This window comes from Nyctereutes procyonoides, unplaced genomic scaffold (genome assembly GCF_905146905.1).
Source record: "Nyctereutes procyonoides isolate TBG_1078 unplaced genomic scaffold, NYPRO_anot_genome, whole genome shotgun sequence".
Taxonomy (NCBI): Eukaryota; Metazoa; Chordata; class Mammalia; order Carnivora; family Canidae; genus Nyctereutes; species Nyctereutes procyonoides.
The window spans coordinates 5,085,373-5,112,927 of record NW_026575119.1 but is presented as its reverse complement, the minus strand read 5'-3'; the positions used below and the strand labels follow the sequence as shown (position 1 = coordinate 5,112,927).

Sequence of the window (27,555 nt, the reverse complement as noted above, 5' to 3'; positions counted from 1 at the left end):
ATGTCTGAAGATGACCTTATTCCTCTCTCTTACTTTGATGATAATTTGAATGTAAACTTCTAGGTTGAAAGTTTGTTTTCCTACAGAATTTTGAAGATATTGGTCATTTGTCTTTTGTCTTCTGGTGTTACTATTTAGGTATTTAAAGCCATTGATTTCTTATTCTTGTTTTTTTCTTTGGATGACTTTCTCTCCTCATTGTTCTGAGATTTCTCAGGGTTGTGCTTTGGTGAGGTCCAGTTTTTATCTGAGAATGTATATATCCCCTAGAAATGTTCTGGAAATGTTGAGCAATATTTGTTTCTTTTCCTCTTTTTTTTTTAATATAGAATATGATTCAGCTTTATTTTTTTAAAAGATTTTATTTATTTATTCATGAGAGAGAGAGAGAGACAGAGACACAGGCAGAGGGAGAAGCATGCTCCATGCAAGGAGCCCAGCCTGGGACTCAATCTCAAGACTCCAGGATCACGCCCTGGGCCAAAGGCAGGCGCTAAACCACTAAGCCACCCAGGGATCTCTGAGCGATATTTTTTTCAAAAATTATTTATCTATCACTACCTTCATGGTCTTTTGAATTTTGTTTCTAGACATATATTGGAGCTTCTTAATCTAACCCTAAGTACCTTACTTGTTCTTTGACGTTTTATTTCTGTCTCTTAGTTGCACTCTAGGTGAATTTCTCAGCCAACTTTCCAGTTAACTAAATCCCCTTCTAATTTTGTATAAACTGATACTTACCTATTTACTTTTATTAAAATAGTGACTGTTTTTTCCTAAAATTTCTAAATGGTTTTCCGTATACAACTGTTCTTACTCTGATTGTTTTTTTTTAAAGATTTTATTTACTAGAAAGAGAGGCTGTAAAATGTGTCTGGTTCAAGTATCCTGAATGATACAGAGTTTAATTCATGTTCCACAAACTCTTGCTTTTACTGTTTGGTAGAGGACTGGAGTTATGTATTTATGAATGCAAATTATTTGGCCAAATTAAAGGAAAATTTTAAGGTCAGTTTGTTACAAAACTGTAACAATTTTAATTTAATTTGGGCTAATTAGAATTTTTGGCAGAGTTTTTTTTTGTTTTGTTTTTGTAATGGAGGGGAAGGTCTGTGTTCATTTTTTTAACGTACTGTTGAGATATATTTCAAATATGGTAACATTCACCCACTGAAAATGTACAGTCAGTGATCTTTAGTATTTCACAGAGTTGTGAAACCATCACCATTCTCTAATTCTAGAACATTTTATCACTCCAAAAAGAAACTTTGTACTATTAGCAATCACTTTCCATTCCCTCTGTACCTACACTCTGGAAACCACTAATCTACTTTCTTTCTCAATGGATTTGGCTATTCTGGACATTTATGTAAATGCAATCACATGTGACTTTGTGTATTTTAAATAGATTGTCTTCTGTTGCTGATGAATTGTAATAGTTCGTTATTCTGGATACAAATTCTTTGTCAGATAAATAATTTGCAGGTATTTTCTCCAGTTTTGTGGGTTATCTGTTAATTTTGATGGTCTTCTTTGAATAAAAGTTTTTATTTTTGGTGAAGTCCACTTTACCTGTTTTCTTTTTTTTTTTTTGCTTGTGCTTTTGGTGTCAAATTTAAGAAACCACTGCCCAGTCCAATGACATGAAGATATATTCCTATATATTCCTTCAGGAGTCCTATAGTTCTAGTTTCTATACATAACCCATTTTGAATTAATTTTTGTGTATGGTATGTGAAAGGGATCTACATTCTTTTGTATGTGTATATCCAGTTATTGCAGCGTTTTTGTAAACTAGATTCACTTTAAAGGAAAGAGTTGTCAACTCAGAACTGGACTGTAACAGTACTTCTATTTTTTTCATCTCTTTAACAGAATATATTTTTAACTAAAGATGGGACAATACAACTGGGAGATTTTGGAATCGCTAGAGTACTTAATAGGTAACATATCAGTTTTAAACTTTGTTTTGACATAATGTCCATGATGGTACATGTGTGATAATTTTGAATATCTTTTAGTATATTAAGCTTGTCTAATAATTCCCTTTTTGTTCTAGTACTGTGGAGCTGGCTAGAACTTGCATTGGGACCCCATACTACTTGTCACCTGAAATTTGTGAAAACAAACCTTACAACAATAAAAGGTATTTAAAATGATATTCATTACATATATTTCCTTTAAATTTTCCTGTTAAATTTACTAACCTTCAGAATATTAATCTAAAGTCATTAATACACATACGTATATGTAAATATATACCATACACCCATATAATGAGGATTACAAAAAAGTTATTTTACTATCTTACTAAAGGAACTTTAGAAGATTTCACTTTATTATTTATTTATTTGTTTATTGATTTATTTAAGTAATCTCTCTTCCCCATGTGGGACTTGAACTCATGACCTTGAGATCAAAAGTTGCATGCTTTTCTGACTGAGCCAGCCAGGCACTAGAAAAGTTTGACTTTATTATTTAAATTATTAGTGTACTTTTGGTCTTTGTAATAATCACTTCCTATCGCATTATAATAGTTAATATTTATTGAACACTTACTATATGCCAGGCACTGTTTGAATGCTTCCTATGTGTTCACTCCTTTAATCTTTATAATAACCTGTGAATTGTAGGTATTCATTATTGTTTCTTTCCCTTGTAAGAAAGCCAAATAGAGAGGGGTAAAGCAACTTGAAAGTAAGTCCCAGGTGTCTGGATCCCAAGCCCAAATCCCTAATAATTGAATTGTACTGTAACTAACAGATTGTGTCAGGTGAGTGGGATGAGGAATTCTGCCACTGAATTCCATTTACCCTTTATTTTCTTTCTTTCTAATTAAAATATCCTAGCCAAGAAATGTTGATCTTAAATTTGAAAGCACCCACTGGAGCTAAAAGGAAGAAAGTCATAGCTTTTTTTGAGAGTGGGAAGGAAGTTGTATTTAAAACCTGAGCAGTTGAGGCAGAGAATATCATCCTAGCAATGTATTTTTTTAGGTTTATTTATTTGAGAGAGAGAGAGAGAGCACGTGAGCACGTGAGCATGTGAGCACGCGTCTGCGCCTGTAAGCAGGGGGAGGGGCAGCGGGAGAGGGATAATGAGAATCCCAAGCAGGCTGCCTGCTGAGCATGGGCCCAACTCAGGGCTCCATCCCAGGAAGCAAAGGTCATGACCTGAGCTAAAACCAAGAGTTGGATGCTCAACCTGCTGAGTCACTGAGGCACACCCCTGCCCCCTCCAAGCAATGTACTTTTTAAATGATTTTAAATTACAATGATCATGGACACCTGAATGGTTCAGTGGTTGAGTATCTGCCTTTGACTCTGGTCTTGATCCTGGGGTCCTAGGATTGAGTTCTGCATCAAGCTCCCCGCCTAGAGCCTGTTTTCCCTTTGCCTGTGTTTCTGCCTCTCTCGCTCTCTGTCGCTCATGAATAAATAAATAAAATCTTAAAATAAATAAACAAATTACAGTGATCAGTCTAGTTCATGGAATGTATTAGTACATATTCTTAAGAGGAGTAGCATTTTTTTGAGCTAAACTAATTTTACATTTTAATGCTATTTTTGTTTCTAATGGATAAGTCAACTATGAAAAAAATCAGTCTTTAGGAATGGATTTAATCACCCTTTGGAGAATTTTATATAAAATTAATTTTGTGGAGAACATGGTTTAAAAAGGTCTTGGGTAACCATCGTCAATACTAAATAAGTATTAAACTTAGTTGCATTTACTTTTCTTACAAGTTGAATCTTGAAACTAAATAGATTTTGGGGGTTAAAGGGTTTATATTTGTAGTTTTTCAGGAGTTTGGTTGAAGATAACCTTGAGATTTCAATATTGGATTTTATTCTTTTCCAAGAAGTTCAACTTTGGGGATCGGTGGTTTTTGTTGATTACTACCACTGTATCTCTGAACTATGTGTCTTTTATTTTTTTCTTTTAAAAATGGAAATAGTATTTTTTTAATTATATAAATATGTTTAAGATAAAAGAGAGGAACTGTAAAGAAGATAGTATAAGTCCTTAAAGTAAGATTGAATAATTAATATATTTACCTTACGTAATATTTTAGTAGGCTGACATCAGCTTATTTCAGATTTAATTTTAGTAAATTAATATTTTCTTGTTCGTCATTAAACCAGTGTTTTGTTTTTATAATACTCTTTAATTTTTTTGTATTTTTTTTATTGGAGTTCGATTTGCCAACATATAGCATAACACCCAGTGCTCGTCCTGTCAGGTGCCCCCGTCAGTGCCTGTCACCGAGTCACCCCAACCCCCTGCCCACCTCCCTTTCCCCTACCCCTTGTTTGTTTCCCAGAGTTAGGTATCTCTCATGTTCTGTCACCCTCACTGATATTTCCCACTCATTTTCTCTCCTTTCTCCTTTGTTCCCTTTCACTATTTTTTTATATTCCCCAAATGAGTAAGACTATATAATGTTTGTCCTTCTCTGATTGACTTATTTCACTCAGCATAATACCCTCCAGTTACATCCACGTTAAAACAAATGGTGGGTATTTGTTGTTTCTAATGGCTCAGTAATATTCCATTGTATACATAAACCACATCTTCTTCATCCATTCATCTTTTGATGGACACCAAGGCTCCTTCCACAGTTTGGCTATTGTGGACATTGCTGCTATAAAATTTGGGGGGAAGGTGCCCTGCTGTTTCACTGCATCTGTATCTTTGGGGTAAATCCCCAGCAGTGCAATTGCTGGGTCATAGGGCAGATCTATTTTTAACTCTTTGAGGAACCTCCACACAGTTTTCCAGAGTGGCTGTACCAGTTCACATTCCCACCAACATTGCAAGAGGGTTCCCCTTTCTCCACATCCTCTCCAACATTTGTTGTTTCCTGTCTTGTAAATTTTCCCCATTCTCAATGGGGTGAGGTGGTATCTCATTGTGGTTTTGATTTGCATTTCCCTGATGGCAAGTGATGCAGAGCATTTTCTTACGTGCTTGTTGGCCATGTGTATGTCTTCTTTGGTGAAATGTCTGTTCTTGTCTTTTGTCCATTTCATGATTGGATTGTTTGTTTCTTGGGTGTTGAGTCTGATAAGTTCTTTATACATCTTGGATACTAGCCCTTTTTCTTGTATTTCATTTGCAAATATCTTCTCTCATTCTTTAGATTGTATTTTAGTTTTGTTGACTGTTTCTTTTGCTGTGCAGAAGCTTTTTATCTTAACTAAGTCCCAGTAATTCATTTTTGCTTTTGTTTCCCTTCCCTTCATAGATGTATCTTGCAAGAAGTTACTGTGGCCAAGTTCAAAAAGGGTGTTGCCTGTGTTCCCCTCTAGAATTTTGATGGATTCTTGTCCCACATTTAGATCTTTCAACCATTTTGAGTTTAACTTTGTGTATGGTATAAGAGAATGGTCTAGTTTCATTCTTCTGCATGTGGCTGTCCAATTTTCCCAGCACAATTTATTGAAGAGACTGTCCTTTTTCCGATGGATAGTCTTTCCTGCTTTGTCGAATATTAGTTGGCCATAGAGTTGTTGAAGGTCCACTTCTGGATTCTATATTCTGTTCCATTGATCTGTGTGTCTGTTTTTGTGCCAGTACCATACTCTCTTGATCACAGTTTTGTAGTACAACTTGAAACCTGGCATTGTGATGCTCCCGATCTGGTTTTCTTTTTCAATATTCCCCTGGCTATTTGGGGTCTTTTCTGATGCCACACAAATCTTAAGATGGTTTGTTTCAACTCTGTAAAGAAAGTCCATGGTATTTTTTGAAAGGGATTGCATTAAATGTGTAAATTGCCCTGGGTAGCATTGACATTTTCACAATATTATTTCTCCAATCCATGAGCATGGAATATTTTTCCGTCTCTTTGTGTCTTCCTCAGTTTCTTTCAGAAGTATTCTGTAGTTTTTAGGGTATAGATCCTTTACCTCTTTGGTTAGGTTTAACCCTAGGTATCTTATACTTTTGGGTGCAATTATAAATGGGATTGACTCCTTAGTTTCTCTTTCTTCAGTCTCATTGCTAGTGTATAGAAATGCCACTGACTTCTGGGCTTTGTATCCTGCCACACTGCCGAATTGCTGTATGAGTTCTAGCAATCTTGGGGTGGAGTCTTTTGGGTTTTCTATATACAGTATCATGTCATCTGCAAGAGGGAGAGTTTGACTTCTTTTTTGCCAATTTTTTTGAATGCCTTTTATTTCTTTTTGTTGTCTGATTGCTGAGGCTAGGACTTCTAGTATTGTATTGAATAGCAGTGGTGAGAGTGGACATCCCTGTCGTGTTCCTGATTTTAGGGGAAATGCTCTCAATGTTACCCCATTGAGAATGATATTTGTTGTGGGCTTTTTGTAGATGGCTTTTAAGATGCTGAGGAATGTTCCTTCTGTCCCTACACTCAGAAGAGTTTTGATCAGGAATGGATGCTGTATCCTGTCAAATGCTTTCTTTGCATCTATTGAGAGGATCATATGGTTCTTGTTTTTTTCGTTGTTGATATCTATCACATTGACTGCTTTATGAGTGTTGAACCCGCCTTGTATCCCTGGGATATATCCCACTTGGTCATGGTGAATAACCTTCTTAATGTACTGTTGGATCCTATTGACTAGTATCTTGTTGAGAATTTTTGCATCCATTTTCATCAGGGAGATTGGTCTATAATTCTCCTTTTTGGTGGGGTTTTTGTCTGGTTTTGGAATTAAGGTGATGCTGGCCTCATAGAATGAGTTTGGAAGTACTCCATCCCTTTCTGTCTTTCAGAACTGGTTTAGTAGAATAGGTATCGTTTCTTCTTAAACGTTTGAGAGAATTCCCCTAGGAAGCCATCTGGCCCTGGATTTTTGTGTCTTGGGAGGTTTTTGATGACTGCTTCAATTTCCTCCCTGGTTATTGGCCTGTTCAGGTTTTCTATTTCTTCCTGTTCCAGTTTTGGTAGTTTGTGGTTTTCCAGAAATGTGTCCATTTCTTCTAGATTGCCTAATTTATTGGCGTATAGCTGTTCAGAATATGTTTTTGAAATTGTATTTCCTTGGTATTGATTGTGATCTCTCCTTTTTCATTCATGATTTAATTAATTAGAGTCTTTTCTGTTTTTAATAAAGCTGGCTAATGGTTTATCTATCTTATGAATTCTTTCAAAGAACCGACTCCTGGTTTCTATTTCATTGGGTTCTGCTCAAATCTTTATTAACTCTCTTCTGTTTGGTGTAGGTTTTATTTGCTGTTCTTTCTCCAGTTCCTTTAGGTACAAGGTTAGCTTGTGTATTTGAGTTTTTTCCAATTTTTTGAGGGATGCTTGTATTGCGATGTGTTTGCCTCTCAGGACTGCTTTTGCTGTATCCCAAAGATTTTGAACAGTTGTATCTTCATTCTCATTAGTTTCCATGGATCTTTTTAATTCTTCTCTAATTTCTTGGTTGACCTTTTCATCTTTTACCAGGATGCTCTTTAACCTCCTGAGTTTCTTCCAAATTTCTTCTTGTGATTGAGTTCAAGTTTCAAAGCATTATGGTCTAAAAATATGCAGGGGACAATTCCAGTCTTTTGGTATTGGTTGAGACCTGATTTGTGACCCAGTATGTGATCTATTCTGGAGAAAGTTCCATGTGCACTTGAGAAGAATGTGTATTCAGTAGTGTTTGGATGTAAAGTTCTATAAATATCTGTGAAATCCATATGGTCCAGCGTTTCATTTAAAGCTCTTGTTTCTTTGGAGGTGTTGTGCTCAGAACATCTGTCATTTGCAGAAAGCTCCATGTTGAAATCTCCCAGTATTAGTGTATTATTATCTAAGTATGTCTTAACTTTGGTTATTAATTGATATACTTGGCAGCGCCCACATTAGGGGCATAAATATTCATGATTGTTAGGTCCTCTTATTGGATAGATCCTTGAAGTATGATATAGTGTCCCTCTTCATCTCTTACTTACAGTCTTTGGGATAAACTTTAATTTATCTGATATGAGGATGGCTACCCCTGCTTTCTTTTGAGGACCATTTGAATGGTAAACGGCTCTCCAACCTTTCATTTTCAGGCTGGAGGTGTCCTTAGGTCTAAAATGAGGCTCTTGTAGACAGCAAATAGATGGGTCTTGCTTTTTTTTTTTTTATTTACTTATGATAGTCACAGAGAGAGAGAGAGAGAGGCAGAGACACAGGCAGAGGGAGAAGCAGGCTCCATGCACCGGGAGCCCGACGTGGGATTCGATCCCGGGTCTCCAGGATCGCGCCCTGGGCCAAAGGCAGGTGCCAAACCGCTGCGCCACCCAGGGATCCCGGGTCTTGCTTTTTTATCCAGTCTGAAACCTTGTGTCTTTTGATGGGATCATTTAGCCCATTCACGTTCAGATTTACTCTTGAAAGATATGAATTTAGTGTCATCATAATACCTATTCAGTCCCTGTTTTTGTGGATTATTTCTTTGGGCATCCTCTTTGTTTACAGAGCCCCCCTTAATATTTCTTGTAGAGCTGGTTTGGTGGTCACATATTCTTTCATTTCTGCCTATCTTGGAAGCTCTCTATCTCTCCTCCTATTCTGAATGAGAGCCTTGCTAGATAAAGTATTCTTGGCTGCATGTTCTTCTCATTTAGGACCTGAATATATCCTGCCAGCCCTTTCTGGCCTGCCAGGTCTCTGTGGAGAGGTCTGCTGTTAATCTAATATTTCTCCTCATATAAGTTAGGGATATCTTGTCTCTTGCTGCTTTAAAGATTTTCTCTTTATCTTTGGAATTCGCAAGTTTCACTATTAAATGTCAGGGTGTTGAACGGTTTTTATTGATTTTAGGAGGGGATCTCTCTGTCTCCTGGATCTGAATGCTTGTTTCTCTCCCCAAATTAGGGAAGTTCTCAGCTATGATTTGTTCAAATATGCTTTCTGGTCCTCTGTCCCTTTTGGCACCCTCCGGAACTCCAATTAAACGTAGACTTTTCCTTCTGAGGCTGTCATTTATTTCCCTTAACCTTTCCTCATGATCTTTTAATTGTTTTTTTCTTCTTCCTCAGCTTCCTTCCTTGCCATCAACTTGTCTTCTATGTCACTCACTTGTTCTTCTACCTCATTAACCCTCGTCATTAGGACCTCCAGTTTGGATTGCATCTCATTTAATTGATTTTTTAATTTCGGCCTGATTCAGTCTAAATTCTACAGTCATGAAGCCTCTTGAATCCTTTATGCTTTTTTCCAGAGCCACCAGTAGCTTTATAATTGTGCTCCTGAATTGGCTTTCTGACAGCGAATTGTAATCCAAATTCTGTAACTCTGTGGCAGAGAGTACTGTTTCGGATTCTTTTGTGGTGAGCTCTTCTTTCTAGTCATTTTGCTCAGTGTAGAGTGTCTAAAAACAAGTTGTACTTGTTAGAAGCGCAAACTCTTCTCTTTGTAGCTAGCGTTCCAGCTGTTCTCTCTTTAAATCTCAGGTCGAATTCCTAGGTTTTTCAGGATGATTTGAAAGTTACCTAGGTAAGTTGGTGGGGCCAGGTGACTTGGGGATCCTACTCCTCCGCTATCTTGCCCTGCCTCCTCTATAATACTCTTTAAAGTCATAGTATTTTGATATTGAATAAAATGACAATGAATATTCATGGAATTTGCTGATTTTGTTGTTTTAAAGATTACATTTCTTTAATAAAACTTTAATTGCTTGGGCAACTGCTGTTTTTCTAATCTGGGATAGCTACTTTTATTATTATTATTATTATTGTCGGGTTATAATTTGATTATAGTTGAAATTTTGAGTTTTAAAGGATATATTTTATGGAACATATATTTTTTGAAAAGCATTTTCATGCTCCTTTTGTTTCCTTTAAATGAAAAAAAATTTTAAGTAAACTCTGATACTTAGAAAAAATTTCTCTTTTTTCCCTTTCTAGTGATATTTGGGCTCTGGGGTGTGTCCTATATGAGATGTGCACACTTAAACATGCAGTAAGTAGAAGTTTCAGAAATATTTTAAAAATTATGTCCTGAAGTACGTGTAATATTTCTGTTATTTAAAAATCATATGGTATCTTTCAGATCACCCTCTTGTATTAGAAATTCTGTCAGTTTTTAAAGTTCTCATCTTTTCTCAAATATAAATTTAAATTGATTTTCCCATAACATATATGCATATATTACATACATACATCATATACTTGTTATTATAATACATATGTCATATTTTTTTCCAGGAATTTTTAAAGATTTATTTATTTTGAGGAGACAGAATCTCCAGCAGACTCCCTGCTCATTGAAGACCTGGAATGGGGACTTAATCCCATGATCTGAGTCATGACCTAAGCCGAAATCAAGAATTGGACAGTTAACCAACTGAGCCAACAAGGCATCCCCCCAGAAAATTATTTCTAATGACAAAAATAAAAACTTGCTATCTTTTTAATGTTACATTTACATGTGAATTTGATATTTTAACTTAACAATTTTTGTTTCATCTTAGCAATTTTTCTCAAAACACCCAGAGTATTTGGATTGAATTCTATTTGAGTTTAGAATTGAAATTAAAGAATATTTTTCAACATATTTATTAAGGGATTTTATCAGTTCAAATACTCTTTAATTAAAACTTTAATTTTGGGGCAAATGGATAGCTGAATTGGTTAGATGTCCAACTCTTTTTGTTGTTGTTGTTGTTGTTGTTGTTGAGATGTCCAACTCTTGATTTCAACTCAGGTCATGATCTTAGCATGGTGATCGAGGTATGATCCAGCCCCGTGTTGGGCTCCATGCTCAGCAGGGAGTCTTCTTCCCCCACTTGAGCATGCTTAAGTATGTGTGCAGTCTCTCTCTCTCAAATAAATCTTTAAAGAAATTTTTTTTTTATTTGAGACTTTGTTGAGCTGGCACATAATACATCCAAAAGGGGCAGTTTTTGTCTTAAAGTTGGATTTTAATCCCTTTCCATTTCAAAATTTTACTTTTTAAAAATCCTCCCTTGAGGGTGCCTGAGTGGCCCAGTCAGTTAAGCATTTGACTCTTGATTTCAGCTCAGGTCATGATCTCGGGATGGTAAGATAGTGCCCTTCAATGAAGGGCTCCTTGATGGGCATGAGCCTGCTTGAGATTATCTCTCTGTCTCCCTTTGCACAAACTCCTGCCATGTGCCCATATGTTGGCTTGCTCTCTTTAACAACAAAAAATGCCCTATTAAACAATAATGTATTTTCATTACAGAAAACTTAAGAAAATAGATAAAAATATAAAGAAGTGAATGAGTACCAAAAGCATTTCTTCCAATTGCTGATGAGTACCTGTAATATTTTGTGTCCTTCCAGGCTTTCTTCTAGATTGATTTGTGAAATGAGGGTTTTGGGGGCAGCCCTGGTGGCTTAGTGGTTTAGTGCCGCCTTCAGCCCGGGCGTGATCCTGGAGACCCAGGATCGAGTCCCACATCAGGCTCCCTGCATGGAGCCTGCTTCTCCCTCTGCCTGTGTCTCTGCCTCTCTCTCTCTCTCTCTGTGTCTCTCATGAATAAATAAATAAAATCTTAAAAAAAAAAAAAAAGAAATGAGTGTTTTTTCCTCTCTGCAGTTTATTTATACTGTATAAGTTGTTCTACAGACTGTTTTTATTGCTTCATATTATTTGGGGGATATTTTTTCTTTGTTGTGTTTTTTTTCTTGGCAGCATACTCGTTTTCTGTATTGCCTTACAAGAGTGTAGATTGCCAAAGTTATGTGCGATGGATTATTAGATTTTCAGATTATTTGAAGAAATTGGTCAGTTTTTTGACATAGTTATTTTAGGACTAAGTGTATTTTCTTTCATTTTTTTCATCTATGTTCTGTTATCATTGCTTCTGGATTTTGGAATTATTTACTCTTAAGTAGACACATGAAAATAAGTAATTCACTAACCTTTATGAAAAGTTTGTCAGCTGAGAGACCGTGAAAAATCGTTGTAGTGAAGGTAATCTATAATTATGCATTTAGAATTCCATCCTAGGTACTTGGATATTTTAGACTACTGAATTGTAGTCAGACTTTAATATGCTGAATAATCATATTTTAAATGTCTAGGAAAGTTCAAGGCTTAGCAGAACTTTTTTATGCTTGGTATAATCACCAATACCTAATCTACAGCATGTTTTGTTAATGTGTATATTAAGAACATGTTGACAGTGTAGGACCTGTTCTATACTATTTTAGCAGAGATGTTAAAAACTTAATTTTATTTACTTTCAAAATGAAATCTTTAGATTTTAAACTGCCCTATGGCCGTTGGTCTTCTTTCTTTCTTTTTAAAAGATTTTATTTATTTATTCATGAGAGACACAGAGAGAGAGGCAGAGACACAGGTAAGAGAGAAGCAGGCTCCATGCATGGAGCCCAACATGGGCCTCGATCCTGGGACTCCAGAATCATGCCCCCTGGCCCGAAGGCAGGCACTAAACCGCTGAGACACCCAGGGATCTCCGGTCTTCTCTTTGTTAACTTCAGTTAGAGTTTATGTTGTGTTACTCCTAAAATATACTATTCCCATTGATATGACTTACATTCCCCTTTGGAATATTTGCCACATTGCTTCATGTGTGGCTTTTGGGAACATCACACACTTAAAAATAATAATGAGCAGTGTTTAAAAGAAAAGAAATTAATACCTTTTCTTTTTCCCCCTAAGATTTATTTATTTGAGAGGGATAGGGCCCATGTGCACAAGTTGGGTGAGGGGACAGAGGGAGAGAATCTCAGGCAGACTCCCTACTGAGCTTGGAGCCTGATGCAGGACTTTATCTCACAACCCATGAGATCATGACCTGAGCCAAAATCAAGAGTCAGACACGTAACCTTCTGAGCCACCCAAGTGCTCTAATACTTTCATTCATTATATTTTTCCCAGGTACTTTTTGTTTTGTAGTCTTGTTCCATTTACTGCAACAGGGGCATAGGTAGGCAGGTCTTAAGTGAAGACTATAAGGTTTGTTTTCATCTTTATTATTATTATGTTCTTATAAAATCCTTAATATCTTTATTCCATCTTGCAGTGTTTTGAATAAAAATCTTAGAGTAAGTTATAATGTTTTATGAGGACTGATATTCTCTTAAATATGTTTATTAATAACCAAGTGAACTTTGTTCTGAAGAAATATGCTAAAAAAGGAACATATGCTGACTAAAATATTTGTAAGAGGATTGTATTTCTGTTCTATAGGAAAAGGACTATTTCTCATTGTTTATTCCTATTTTCAATTTATATGTGTTTCATATATGTTAATTTATTTTCTGGATTTTAGTTCGAAGCTGGCAATATGAAAAACCTGGTACTGAAGATAATATCTGGATCTTTTCCACCTGTATCTTTACATTATTCTTATGATCTCCGCAATTTACTCTCTCAGTTATTTAAAAGAAATCCTAGGGAGAGACCATCAGTCAACTCCATATTGGAGAAAGGTTTTATAGCCAAACGCATTGAAAAGTTTCTCTCACCTCAGGTATGTTTTTTTTTTTTTTTTTTTTTTTTTAACTTTAGAACAGTAGGGTTATGATGCTTAACTAGGACATAACCTATGTTTTGAGGAGAGCACATCACAATTCTGGGAGAATTAGATGCTTTTTTTCAGATGACACTGGAGTCACCTTTCTATCCATTCTCATTTTTTTTTTGTTGTTTTGTTTGATTTATTTTTGGTGGGTGGGAGGGGAGATAAAAAATAAAAAAAAAGTTTGTTTTTTGCTTCAAGGAACTTTTCTCAAGAGTGGTAACTCATTCATTATACATTCCCATGGATGAGCACTGTTTTAGCTTTCATGACAGTTTGAGTTCAAGGTAATGTACATAAAATATATTTTTTTGAAATTCAGTGTATTCATTTGGACACACATGGGGTGACCCTTGTGTTCTCATTCTCAGACAAAAGGTACTGGCACTTTGGCTTCAAGAACGAATAAAAGGTATCATAAATACAACTGCGATTTGGGTCTGGGCTAATGACTAAGGAACTATTCAGCTATAATGGTCTCACATATTTCAATGCCCTGTGAAGCAGAGTGATGAGGATAAGAATTATATGAACAATGATAAATAAAAAGCATCTACAGAAACAGGAAAATATTTTTCATTAAATTTGCCAGTTACTCTAGTTCAGTAGGATGTTTGTGAGGAAAAGAACTATGGCAGGAAACTATTCCATTGTTGTTTAGAACTTTTTTTTTAGAACTGCTTAAGAGCAAAAAAATGAATACCAACCAACTTCCTCGGTTTGATATTGTCTTAAAATGTGTTATTTTGTAACTTGAACACCTATGTTATGTCTTGAAAATTCAAAGCAAAATGTAAAATCATGTAGAAAGCCAGAAACGTCATCAATATATCTACACAGATGTTTGCTTGTAGATTTTGGTGTCCAAAACCTTTTTTCCACGCATTGCACAGATGCCCTTTTTGTAGGCACAGCCCTGGCAGTAATGAGAACCCGGTTGGTGCACGGAACTTTTACAAATTCTGCAAGTGGAGAACTTATTCTTTCCATATGGATCAAATCTTGCTTTTTTTGAAGTCAAAGCTTTATTTTCATTCAACTTTCTTCCACCACTTTCTGTGGTATTCCTTGCACCATCTTTCCATGTGTCTGGAGTGATAACAGTAACAAGTTTCTTTTCACTTTTTCGCACACCATCCTTCCCTGACGGTTCCCCCGCATTCTCATATTTTTCCTCTTTGGATTTGTGTTCTGGTTGTGAATCTATAGGAGGGAAAACATTCCTCCTGTGTTTTAACACTAACTGAACTTCTTATCCTTCTGATCACTAAATGTGTGGTAGTTTTTCCCACACCAAGGACTTTTGCAACACAGCTGGGTGTCCTACAGTTTAGTTCAGTTCTGGCACTACCTGGAAATGTAGATCATCAGATCCCAAAATCAGATGAAGGAGTGCATAGGGCAAGGTCTGAAAGGGTCTTGGGTACAGGAGTTTCTGTTCCAGTGAAACTGGGATGTGTTAGCCTGCTGGCATGTTTACCAACACAGTCCAGTCCTGTTCTTCAATATTTTATGGAAGCTTTCTTGCGTAGACACGATTGATTAAATCATTGGCTCTTAGTGTTTGACTCAATCACTAGTCCCTTTCCTCTCGAGGGGAGTAGTGAAGCTGAAAGTTCCAGCTCTCTAATCGTGTGGTAGATTTCCTTGGCAATCAGCTTCCATCCATAGGGGCTTTCTAGATATCACTTTATTAACATAAATTCAGGGGTAGTTGAAAGAGATTTAGGAATAAGAAAAGACACCTTTATTCTCTTACCATTTAGTTACTTTAAGGGTTTTAGGAGCTGTGTTTGCCAGGAACTGGCATCAAATATGTATTTCTTATCCTAAATCACAATATCAGAAAATCATTTCCTTTGTCTTTGGTTTCTTTTGTTTTGCTTTCCAATTTTTTTTATCATGGTAAAATATACACAACATAAAATATTCATCTTAGCCATTTTTGAGTGTGCAATTCAGTGATATTAAATAGATATTCACTGCTGTGCAGTTAATACCAGCATTCATCTTTACAACTCTTCATCTTGTAAAACAAACTCAGTCCCCTTAACCAGTTACTGCCCATTCCTCTGTCACAACTCCTGGCATTCACCTCTCTACTTTCTGTCTTGGGTTTCTAACTGTAAAATTATTATTTAAAAAATAATTAAATTCAATATAGTTAACACACACAGGGTTATGTTAGTGTCATGTGTACAATATAGTGATTCAATGATTCTGTACAGTCGTGCTTATCAAGGTAAGTGTACTTTTAATTCCCTTTACCTATTCCACCCATCCCCCTACTCACTTCCCCTCTGGTAACCATCTCGAGTTGTAAAATTATTAAACATTTCTGTGCCTCACTGACAGGTAAACAATGGCATTATAAATATATCATCAGGTGATTATAAGAATTAAATAGAAAGTGATAATGTACATAAAGTGCTTAATGTCTAGCATGTAATAAGTGCTCAATATATTCAGTATATATTAGATATTATCAATGTGTCATTTTATTATACTAATATGTATATGTTAGTATCTTAAGGTATTATAATTATATTCTATTTGGCAATTATTGGAAGTTTTGTGGGCATTTATATGTATAACAGATTGTTGATTTAAAATTTTTCCTCTAGTACTCACATGTATAATAAATATTTGTTGAGTTGAACTGAATTTTACTTTGACCAGATTTACTAAAAAATTATATCAAATCATTTCTACAAGTTTTTGATACAAGTATGATCACTTGAAACTGGAATTATTTATTACATATTCTGTATGGCCTTTGTTAATTTAAATAATCACTGTTAAACTCTGTAAATCATGCATCTAACAAAGTCATAGTTTTATTACTTTTATATGCTCATGGGCTAAGAGGGACATGTCATATATTCTCTGACTTAATAGAATATCTGCAAACAATTTTCAGAAAACAGAGATGTGGATTTAACTGTTACTACCAGGAGAACACAAAATTAGTTCACAAAAAGCCAAGTAAAATGTATAGATTGAAGGTTAATTATATATGACATAGCAAGAATCTCTGAAACATAGGTGTCTTATAAGACTCCTTTGTTAGAAGTAATATTTTCAAGGACAGATTTATGATGCAATATACTATTGTTTTTTTGGCAACCACTGGCGAAGAAAGAATAACTTCACTGAATCTTGCTGAGACCCCCTCCCCCAAAAAACCATAGTTCAGACATACAGTTTCAAGGTTGAAGCACTGGAATTCAGCTAGCCAGCAATGAAAGAAAATGTTCAAGCCTCATGTATCAAAATTTATTATATGCAAAGAAAAAAGGACAAATTATTAACAAGTGGAATATTTGATAGTATGTTTTAGTATATGAATAGCTCTTTGTTGCTATTTAGACATCACCTAGATTTCATTTTTTATGAAAATCTCTTCTTTGGTTCCTAAGTTTTATTTTCTGCTATATATCACTTATTCAGTATTCTAGTGAGAAAGTTTATAATACATTTTTAAAGGCTTTAACTTTGAAACAATTTGTGAGCTTTACTGTATAACATATGAACTACTGTAATGTTCTGTAGGTTTTTAAAAAATCTCTTCTTCCTAAATTCTGTCAGCCAGAGCTTAATAGAGCTTAATTTGCAATCTTACACACCTTGAAGGAAGCTTGACAAATCACGGATAAGCTCTGATTTCTTAGGAATATAGGTGCTGTCCAATAGTAGTGCTTTCTATGATATGTTTTATATCTGCATTGCCCAGCATTGTAGCCACTAGCCACTTGTGGTTATTGAATACTTAAAATGTGCCTAGTGTGACCAAAGGGCTGAATTCTAAGTTAAATTTACTTAAAATTTTCATCAAAATAACTACATATGGATGGCAACTATATTGGACAACACAGCATAGAGATTTCAGAATCTTCTTCGATTCTTTATGCCCCATCTCTTAGTTCATATTTGCATTCATACAAAAAAGAAAGACTCACATTCAAACAATGACAGAAACTAGCCAGTTTGGGGCACGTTGGAGTTGATAAAGCACCCATTTTCTTCCATGCAAAAGAAAGGGAAAACATGCAGGTGTTTAGAAGAGAAAATACACTCTGCTCAGAATTGCCTGTGAACCACACCTTCACTTAATTTATTTTTTGGTGCAGTGGTTTTCAAGCTTTACCATACATTAAAAAAAAAAAATCACTTGGAAGGCATTGCTGGGTCCTATCACTACAATTTCTATTTTAGTGATTCTGAGGTGGGAGCCTGACAATTTCCACATTTAATATGTCCCTGGTGATGCTGATTCTGCCAGTAGGAGACTTGAAAACTGCTTTTTGGGGGACCCTTAAGGGGACAAATGACCATCTCAGTCATGGTTTTTTGCCTGTTGGAGCTTCTGTTCCACTGCTGTGTGCATATTCTCTCCAGCAGGCCTCATTTCTCTTGAAAAAAGAAAAAATTAATTTGCTTTCCTTTCCCCACCTCATAAGAAAAAGCAGGTTTAAACTGAGTTAAATCTTTGTTGGTGTCATAGTTTCGCACTTAAAAAAAAAAAAACAGTGAATAGGGAGGAAAAATGACTTGCGGGAAATACTAATGATTTTTGCTTCTCAAAGATGTTCATGAATGCTAGGGAATAGGACCTGGAGTATTTTAGTAATAGTAAAAAGAGATACTTGTTGAATTATGTAAGAATAATTGAATATTTTTCCATGAGTATCTTTACAATTACATATTAATAGGAGTGAAAACTCATTGAAGATACAGAGAAGATTCAGAGTAAAGTTGAAATAACTGATAGGTTAATCTGAGAAAGGGGTAATTAAGAGATTAATAGTTTTGAGGTAAACGAGGGATTTGGCTGTATATAGAACATAGAAGCTTTTCCAGATAAGACATAATTGTGTTAAATTGCTGAGTTTGTGTGGGCCTTTGTTCTTCATTAGGTTAATTTGAGAAGAGAACATGTCTGGAAAAGTAATAAAGTTTATGAGTCGAAGGGAATTAGGATGAGAGGGCTTTGGTGAATGAATTACTAAGGTTGAATAAATACAGTTTATCTGATAGCATATTGTATAACTGAAAAGGGGGGAAAATGTAATCTGATTAATGGGTAGGTTTTTTATTTTGGAAATTTAACATCTTTTCTAACTTTGTCCTCTTTCAATCTAAGCTTATTGCAGAAGAATTTTGTCTAAAAACATTTTCCAAGTGTGGAGCGCAGCCTATACCAGGTAAATGAAATTTAATATGAGTCCTTTAACCTGTATGCAATAAACAATATACTAATACTAATTAGTAATACTTTCTAATTATACTAGAGATATATGTAGATATAATAAGTTGGGGTTAATTGTAGGTAAATTTAGCCCAGAAGGAAATGAATCTTTAAATTATTTTTGACTTATGACAGTATACAACACTTTCTGATGAATTAATAATAAAATTTCCATTTCTTGTCTGCCTTATTTAAATGAAATCTATCTTGAAGTCTTTCGTCTTTATCAGTTGCTTAGCTGATATTCTGAGCAGATTTTCATAAAATGTCTTAGTTAAGTGTAAATCTTTATATATCTTTCTTTGAAAAATACTTCATATTCTAAAATTTTTAAAAAGCGAATTATTATGAAGTCAGGTACCTTACCAAGGTTAATTTTCTTTTACTGTGGCCTGTAGCAGGAGACCATTTGTAGGATTGTCAGTATGGTTATATACTGTGTGTGTGTGTGTGTGTGTGTGTGTGTGTGTGTGTGTGTATGAGAAGGAAATTATATTTTTTCTTCATAGGCTGATTTCACAATGGATTTTTAAAATCAGAAGTTATGTAAGATTTGAAGAGTATATTGTTTTTCAAACATAATGCTTTGCATGTTCTCCATTTTGAGTTTGAGTAAATTAATAAAAATAAATACCATATTATGACAGTGAGTCCATGTTGGCTGGAAGTGGTATGACAGTGGTAAGGCCAGCCATATTTAGCTCTTCCTAAAGACCCTTAGACCCGTCCTCTCAGTGTGTGGAGATTGTCAGTCCCTGGGAAATCAGTTTACTCTAAACAAAATTCACAAGAGAGACACAGCAGAATCAGCAATGTCTCTCCTGGCAGCCAGCCCTCATGAGAAGTCAAATCTTAATCAAAGCCTCATTGTCAGAGAGACCAGAATTACTCCTTGTCAGCACATTCTTTCCAGTTAGATAAGCCTACATAGGAATTAGAAAGTTATTTTATTTTAACAGGAGTTGGATGAATGAAATGTGGAATAGCATGAGGCTAAAATAGAAATTTTATTGCTGATGGGCTAATAGATACTTTATGGGCTCCATCTCCCCATATTAAGCTTTATCCTACTGGTAGCCTTTTCACTGAGAAATACCCCCAAATCAGATTCCCCTCTTTTCTGGAAGTAATTGGGAGCTATTCAATATTTTTCTCTTGGGAATCATTTTTATACTTTTGTGACTTTAGTTCCTTCTTCAGTATGTGTACCAGTATATGCATTTCTTTGATTGTTTTAATACATTTAGCCAAGTTACAGTGTTATGATGTTGTATATATGTATTCTGATTTCATCTCACAGTTGAACTCTCAGAGGGAAATTTTTTTCTTCCACTTTTCCTAGTTCCTAGTTAATATCTTTGAGAGATATAAATAGTAGACTTTCCTTTAAATTTCTTCAGTTTAAGTGTTTTTCTTGAATTTATTATTGTTCTTGGACTGAACTTTATCTAGGCTTCATTAAGAATTGGATACATAAGGGGCATATGAGCCACATAAGGTGGCTCAGTCAGTTGGGTGTCTGTCTTTGGCTCGGATTTTGATCCTGGAGTCCAAGGATCAAGCCCCATGTCAGGCTTCCTGCTTAGCAGGGAGTCTGCTTCTCCCACTCCCTCTGTTTCCCCCCCCCCCCCCGTACCCTGCTCCTGCTCACTCTCTCTCAAATAAGTAAAATATATTTAAAAAAAGAATTGGATAAATAATTGCTCTAGGGCCTATCCTTGTATATAAATTTTTATATATCTCTGATTATTTCTTTGAAAGCAATCCATAAACATTGTTCTTGATGTAGATTGCTCTCTAGAAAGTTTGACCATTTTATATTCCCACTGATAGTGTATAAAGATACCCATTTCAGGGTACCCTGTGCTATAATGATTGTTTTAAAGTGTTTGTTTTTCTGTAGGTCTGTAGGTATAGACATCATTCAGACTGTAGATGAAGAAAGTATTAAAGTTGCTCAGAGTGATTGTATTAGTGTTTAATAGTTGCTCTTGAAATTTATGTGCTAGTTTTGAGAGTGATTTCTAAAACAGTAAATGTTTTTAAAAATATTTTTAACAGCTTTATTGAGTTATAATTCTATACCATTCAGTTCACCCACTTAAAGTCTACAATTCATTGTTTTTAGTATATTCACAGATACATACAGTCATCACCCATAGTCAGTTTTAGGGATGTGCTTTTTTTTCATATGAGAAATTTCAACATCTTAAAGATGCATGGCTTTTTGCTTTTTTAAAATCCAAAATGGCTTTAATATCAAATAGTTATAATGAAGGCATGTGTAAAGGAGTGAACAGGATTTTTAAAGTCTCAAATGCTGTCAATGATTATAAAAATGAAAAAGTTATCTTGAAGAATTTTGAAATTAAAGACTTAATATCAACAACTCTAGGAAAAACTCTCTGTATCTTTTCATGTAGCTAAAAGACCAGCTTCAGGACAAAGCTTGGCTTCTGTTGTGTCTGCTCAGAAAATTACAAAGCCTGCTGCTAAATATGGAGTACCTTTAACATATAAGAAATTTGGAGATAAAAAATTGCATGAAAAGAAACCACTTCAAAAACATAAACAGGTATGATCATATTACAAACTGTATATTAGTAACAAATTTAACTTGATCTTTTTTATTGCAGCTCAATTCAGTATCTTGATACTCATATAAGATTGTTTTTATTAAATTACTAAAGAATATTGCTATTCTCTGCTTCACCAGTCTTCTAAAACTAAGAAGACTAACAGAAGTCACAAAGAAATATTAGTAGATATATTAAGTAGTTGGTGCAATAAAAAGAGAGTGACATCATCAGTGAAATCACTTTTGAACAACCTAAGCAGAGCCATTTATTTTTGTGCATAAATCAAGTAAATATAATATACTTTATAAAATGTGGGAAAATTTTGTATTTGAGAATTCACAACCAAATAAATCAGAATCATAGAGCTGGAAGGAATGTTATTATACAGTCTATAATATTTCAGATGAAAAAAGTAAGGCCTGTAGCGTTTAGGTAAAATTCCCAAGAACACAGTTTGGTTGCAGGAATTTGACGTTTTTTTCATGTCAGTAGCTGCATACTTTGGCATATGAAACCTGTTTTATTTTGGACTACATATGCATATGCATGTAGTCCATGCATGCATATGTACCTACACATGTGTTTAGATATATATGAATAGTGAACACTGCTGTAAGAGAAATCTGAATTAAAATCTATCATAAGGCAGTTCAAATAATTACTGTAAATTAGTCTTCAAATAAGTTGTATAAGTAAGCATCCAGTCAGGAGAAAAAAAAACACATAATAATTTGAGGAGAGTTTAATATAAATAATTAGTAACTATGTTTAGGGAATTAACTTTAAGGGATAAAGAACTCTAGAGAATATAGGAACAGCAGATATGGGAAGCAGCCACTACTCCTAGCAGTAAGACACAATACCCAAAGAAGGAATAGATTTTGGAAGATCTCCCCAACCCCACCCTTAACGGCTGAGATTCAAACCTGATTGGTTATAGTATGGCTATAACCCACTGGATGGTGGCGTTCACTGAGGTGTCATAGGCTGAGGCTGGCATTCATAAAACTTTCCACTGTAGAGCTGCTGAAGTTCCTGGGAACCTGCCTAGAGTGCCAGTGAAATGTACTGGGAAGCTGCTTGGGAATCACTGAATCTACTAGGAAGCCTGCTGGAGTGCTGCAGGTGGAAGTTGCCAGTGTTGCTGAACTCTTTGGTAGTAGGCTGGGATGCCAGTTGGGTCACCAGCAGAATTTGGTGGTGGGAAGTTGGCCTTGAGGCTTGCTAAAAATCACAGGGAAGCTGGCAGGGCAGCAGCAGAACTCTCCTGAAAGCTGCCCACACAGGGGTGAATGTCAGTGTGCCCCACATGCCACGGGAACAAGAAGAAAGAAAGCCTGCTAATCAGAAACAGAAGCCATGTCCTCTGCACCTTTCAAAATCAGCTGCTGACAAAGCTTAACATGTTAGCAAGCAAGGAAGTGTTTATATTATCTAGCTTCTCAGAAGGAGGACTATGAAGGGTGAATTTGCATTTGAGAGGCAATATAACTGGCACACAAGTTTTCCCTCCCTCCCTCCTTTCCTTCCATCTTTCCATATAACACTTGTCTAGGTGTAATAGACCAATTCCAGCATATGTTTTATCCCTCTTCTTTAATCACCAGAAGCCCTGGACCTCCTGACTTTTCCTTCATTAGCTGGTCTCTCCATATGGTCTGGTTGTACCCTAATCTGACCCCCACCCTCTTGCATATCTCCCTGAACTCTTCCAGAAAGCCCTCTATAGCACATTACCAGCAAAATCCCCTGTATTCTAAACTTGTAGACATTTTCTTCATCTTTTTGCTCTAAAACCTTTCTTGTCCCTGAACATACTGTTGTACAGCTCTCTTACACAGTGACTGCTTTCTCTAATCCCTTAATACCACTGCGTCTAAAGTAGAATGAGGAAGGTGTTTTCCTTGCTTCTCACTGCAGCATTCTTCCCTGCACCCTAACCATCCTCTCCCCCAAACTTTTGAGGCTTTTGCTACCAGACTCTATCACCTGTTAACCCTCTGTGTTAGGGTCATCTACAGACTGTCATTTTTAGATTTTAACACTTGACTCCTGGTCACCCTTCCACACTTGGGATTCAGTATCTTGGTGAATTCAGTATCCAAAAAAAAAAAAAAAAAATGATTCTTCCAATATTACACAGTCTTTAATTTTCTTGATTGTTCTCTTTCAATGATTTTGTCTACCGCCCTCACCTGTAATCATACCATGACATTTATCATTATCAGTTATAGCAACTCTTCCATAGTTTCAGTTATAAGCATCCTATGACTTACCACTACTTTCTGTGTTTCCAGCTTATTCCTGGAGGACTCTGCCTCCACAACATCTTTGTCCTATGTGGATCCCAAGATTTTTACTAGTTATTTTCAATGTCCCTCTCCTCTCTCTCTCTCTCTTTTTTTTCCTTTTTAAAGATTGTATTTATTTATTAGAGACACAGAGAGGCAGTCATAGGCAGAGGGAGAAGCAGATTCCCTGCAAGGGAATTCCCTGCAAGGATCCTGATGCAGGACTTGATCCCAGGAGCCCCAGGATCACACCCTGAGCTAAAATTTTTGGTTGTTATTCATTCTTTTAAAGAACTATCCAGAATACCCATTTTGTTACTGTGTTTAGCAAATTGATAAGTATTAAAAAACTAAAAACTGCAGAGAAACAATAATGGTTAACTTTTGAGAACACTGGGATGGGGGTACCTGGGTAGCTCAGCGGTTGAGCACCTGCCTTCGACTCGGGGTGTGATCCCGGGGTCCTGGGATCGAGTCCCACATCGGGATCCCTGTGAGGAGCCTGCTTCTCCTCTACTTGTGCTCTGCCTCTCTGTGTGTCTCTCATGAATAAATAAATAAAATCTTAGCAAACAAACAAACAAAAAAACAAACCAAAAACCGCCACTGGGATGTGTCTTTATTCCATGAGGGTAAATAGTAGGAAAAAAAAAGAGTTTTAATAACTATTTTCTTTAGAGAAGTAATCCGCTAAGATTATCAGTAGTAGCACTAAAGATATTACAAATTAATATAATTCCTTTACCTGTTGTTCCTAAGAATTCATATCTAACACCAGCTTATTGACATAAAAAAACATAGAATATGCTCATATAGAAAATATTCAGTGGCAAAGGTGATACCCTACCAAATAAATACTGTATTTATGTTTGTATATTGAGCACTTTTTAGAACCTGCATCCACCAGTCTCTATAATGCTACAGAATTGTGAATCTGAACTAAACTGAACTTAGTAACTTAATAACTAGACCTTGTATGTACTTTTTTGTTCCTTTGTTCATTACATTCCCCTTCCTTGTTTTTAAAATGCTCTTTTCTTTGACTCTTTCCTACGGTAGGTGCTTGTGATATTGATACTGTATTTTGTGAGCCCTTAATACAAAGTAAAGACACTGTTTCTTCTGTCCTCAAGCATTACAGTTTAACTAAAGGGAGATAGGCTTGATAAAAAGCAAAAGGAGCAATTTGTGTGAGGACTGTTCATATTGTTAGCTTGTAGATTAAAGAGTATAATATTGGCATTATGTCCAGGAGTGCTGCTGCATAGGTAGTGTGGTATTGATGTTTATAGTTCTCCACTGATCTAAGGGAGGTAGGAAACACTCAGATAAATTGTTTTCTGAAGACTTTTATAACTCCTTTAGCACCTCATATGTATCTTCTAATGCTGTTTTATTAGACTCCTCTCTCTGAAGTTAGGGACCACGTTTTGCACAAAGTGGGTGTTTAATAAGATTTTTTAAAATTAGTGAATAAATGATTAAATTTTGGCTTAGACTGCATACTGCCATGGTCATCGTGTTCAGTGCTACTTTGTAGCAGCAGACAGTCTCTTGTGCCAGCCCTTGAGGCTTCTTGTACCCCACCCAGGCACCACTGTACTGCCACTACCCACTGTCTAGTCAGTTTGTTGCTACTGAGGAGTTTGCTGTCCACTGGGTGACATATTTCAACAAGCCAGATATTGATGCCTACAAATTGAATAAAGGGATGAAGACGGTTGTTGGCTGTGATCTGGTTCTGGAACCCAGTATCATGTGGATGCTGCTTTGCAGGCATGTAGACACCTAATGATTTTGCTAATGTAGTTCACATCCTCAAGGTTGTTAAAGACAAAGTAAGACCTCATGAGGAGCTCTACCCCTGTGTCATCTAGGAACTTAGACTCATTTTAGATGAACTGGAAATCTCCACTCCAGAGGAACTGGGCCTTGACAGAGTATAAGCCCCACGGATGGGCTTCGCAAGGTTTATTCATAATGCTACTTAATTGTAGACAATCACCTGGAAATGCTGATGATAACAAATTACCTTATTCAAACAAGTTTTCCGTTATCGAGTACCAAACCATATAATGGTAACTTGGACTTTAATAAAAGGGAAATGAGTTTGAACTGAAAAGGGGGGAAAAATTCGAATCAGGAAAGCAATATTCTTTAATATTTTAATAGTATTTAGTAGGGTTAAAGACAATGAACATAGGGGTATATACATTGTTTCAAACTAGCATTTTCATTCCCTTTGTATGGATACCTACTAGTAGAATTGCTGGATCCTTTGGTAGCTTTATTTGTAGTTTTTGAGGAACCTCCATAGTGTTTTCTGTAGTGGCTGCACAAATTTACATAACAACCAGTAGTGCTCTAAGGTTGGTTCCCTTTTCTCTACATCCTTGTCAACGCTTGTTATTTCTTGGCTTTTTTGATACTGTCCATTCTGACTAGTGCCTGTTATGCTATCTATGTGTCTCTTTTGAAAAATGTCTATGCATTACGCTGCCTGTTTTTTAATCAGATTAACTTTTTGTTGTTATTGAGTTGTATGTACTCTTTATATATTTTGTATATTAACCTCTCATCAGATATATGATTTGCAAATATTTTTTGCAAATTTTTTTTTTGATTTGCAAATATTTTTTCTCCCATTCATTAAGCTACTTTCCATTTTGGTGATGACTCCTTCATTGTGCAGAAGCTTTTGTTTCCTTTACCTTTGGAGTCAGTTCCAAAAAAACATTGCTAAGACAGATGTCAAGGAACCTACTGCCTGCTTCCAGGAATTTTATAGTTTAAGGTTTTCATTCAAATCTTTAATCCATTTTGAGTTGATTTTTTTAAATATGGTGTAAGGAAATTGTCCAGTTTTATTCTTTTGTGTTGAACTGTACAGTTTTCCCAACACCATTTTTTAGAGACTGTACTCTTTTAAAGAGTTGTATATTTTTGCCTCCTTTGTTGTCAATTAATTGTCCATGTACATATATATGTGTGTGTGTGTATATGTATATATGAGTTTATTCCTCGACCCTGTTCTGTTTATCTTTGTGTCTATTTTTATGCCAATACCATATGTTTTGATTATTGTAGCTTGGAGTATGTAGTTGATGCTTGAACAAGGCAGGGGTTTAAGGGCACAAATTTCCCATGCAGTGGAAAATATGTGTATAACTTTTACTTTCCCAAAACTTAACTAATAGCCTATTTTTGACTGGAGGCCTTACTGATAACATAAACATTCAGTTAACATGTATTTTCTATGCTATAAGTACTATATATCGTATTTTTACAATAAAGTAAGTTAGAGAAAAAATGTTTTAAAGAAAAACATTTTAAGAAACCTACGTTTTCAGTACTGTAAAAAATCTATGAATAAGTGGATCCATGTGGTTTATATTCATGTTCATAGGTCAAGTGTAGTTTGAAGTCAGGGAGCGTGATACCTCTAGTTTTGTTCGTTCTTCTTTCTCAAGATTGTTTTGACTATTGGGGTCTTTTGTGGTTCTACACAAAATTAGAATAGAATTATCCTAAAATTATTAGAATTATTTCTTCTATTTCTGTGAAACATTTTATTGGAATTTTGATAGGGATAGCAATGGATCCGCGATTGCTTTGGGTATTATGGGCATTTTTTTTTTTTAATTTTTATTTATTTATGATAGTCACAGAGAGAGAGAGAGGCAGAGACACAGGCAGAGGGAGAAGCAGGCTCCATGCACCGGAAGCCCGATGTGGGATTCGATCCCGGGTCTCCAGGATCGCGCCCTGGGCCAAAGGCAGGCGCCAAACCGCTGCGCCACCCAGGGATCCCCTATTATGGGCATTTTAACAATATTAATTGTTCCAACCCATGAGCATGGAATATTTTTCCATTTGTTTGTGTGGTCTTCAGTTTCTTTTATCTTTTATTCTATAGTTTTTATAGAGGTATAGTTTTTTATCTTATTGGTTAAATTTATTCCTGTGTG

General features: G+C 35.7%; 2 protein-coding genes across 6 annotated transcripts in view; one reads left to right on the top strand and one right to left on the bottom strand.

Annotated features, from left to right (window-relative positions):
• Positions 1–27,555, top strand: part of NEK1 (NIMA related kinase 1) — a 207,060-nt gene that overhangs the window by 28,107 nt on the left and 151,398 nt on the right. For all 5 annotated transcript variants that reach the window (XM_055334525.1, XM_055334524.1, XM_055334523.1 and 2 more), the window contains 6 exons: positions 1,876–1,943; positions 2,060–2,146; positions 9,862–9,916; positions 13,221–13,421; positions 18,613–18,673; positions 21,141–21,292. In XM_055334525.1, the coding sequence (XP_055190500.1) occupies positions 1,876–1,943; positions 2,060–2,146; positions 9,862–9,916; positions 13,221–13,421; positions 18,613–18,673; positions 21,141–21,292 (624 nt within the window). The remainder of the gene's footprint in view (positions 1–1,875; positions 1,944–2,059; positions 2,147–9,861; positions 9,917–13,220; positions 13,422–18,612; positions 18,674–21,140; positions 21,293–27,555) is intronic.
• On the bottom strand, positions 13,650–15,479 carry LOC129515563 (cysteine-rich PDZ-binding protein-like). Its single transcript, XM_055334487.1, has 2 exons — positions 15,470–15,479; positions 13,650–14,720 (listed from the first exon to the last, which is right to left on the bottom strand). Exons 1-2 carry the CDS (start codon positions 15,477–15,479, stop codon positions 14,302–14,304), a joined length of 429 nt encoding a protein of 142 aa, XP_055190462.1. The 3' UTR covers positions 13,650–14,301.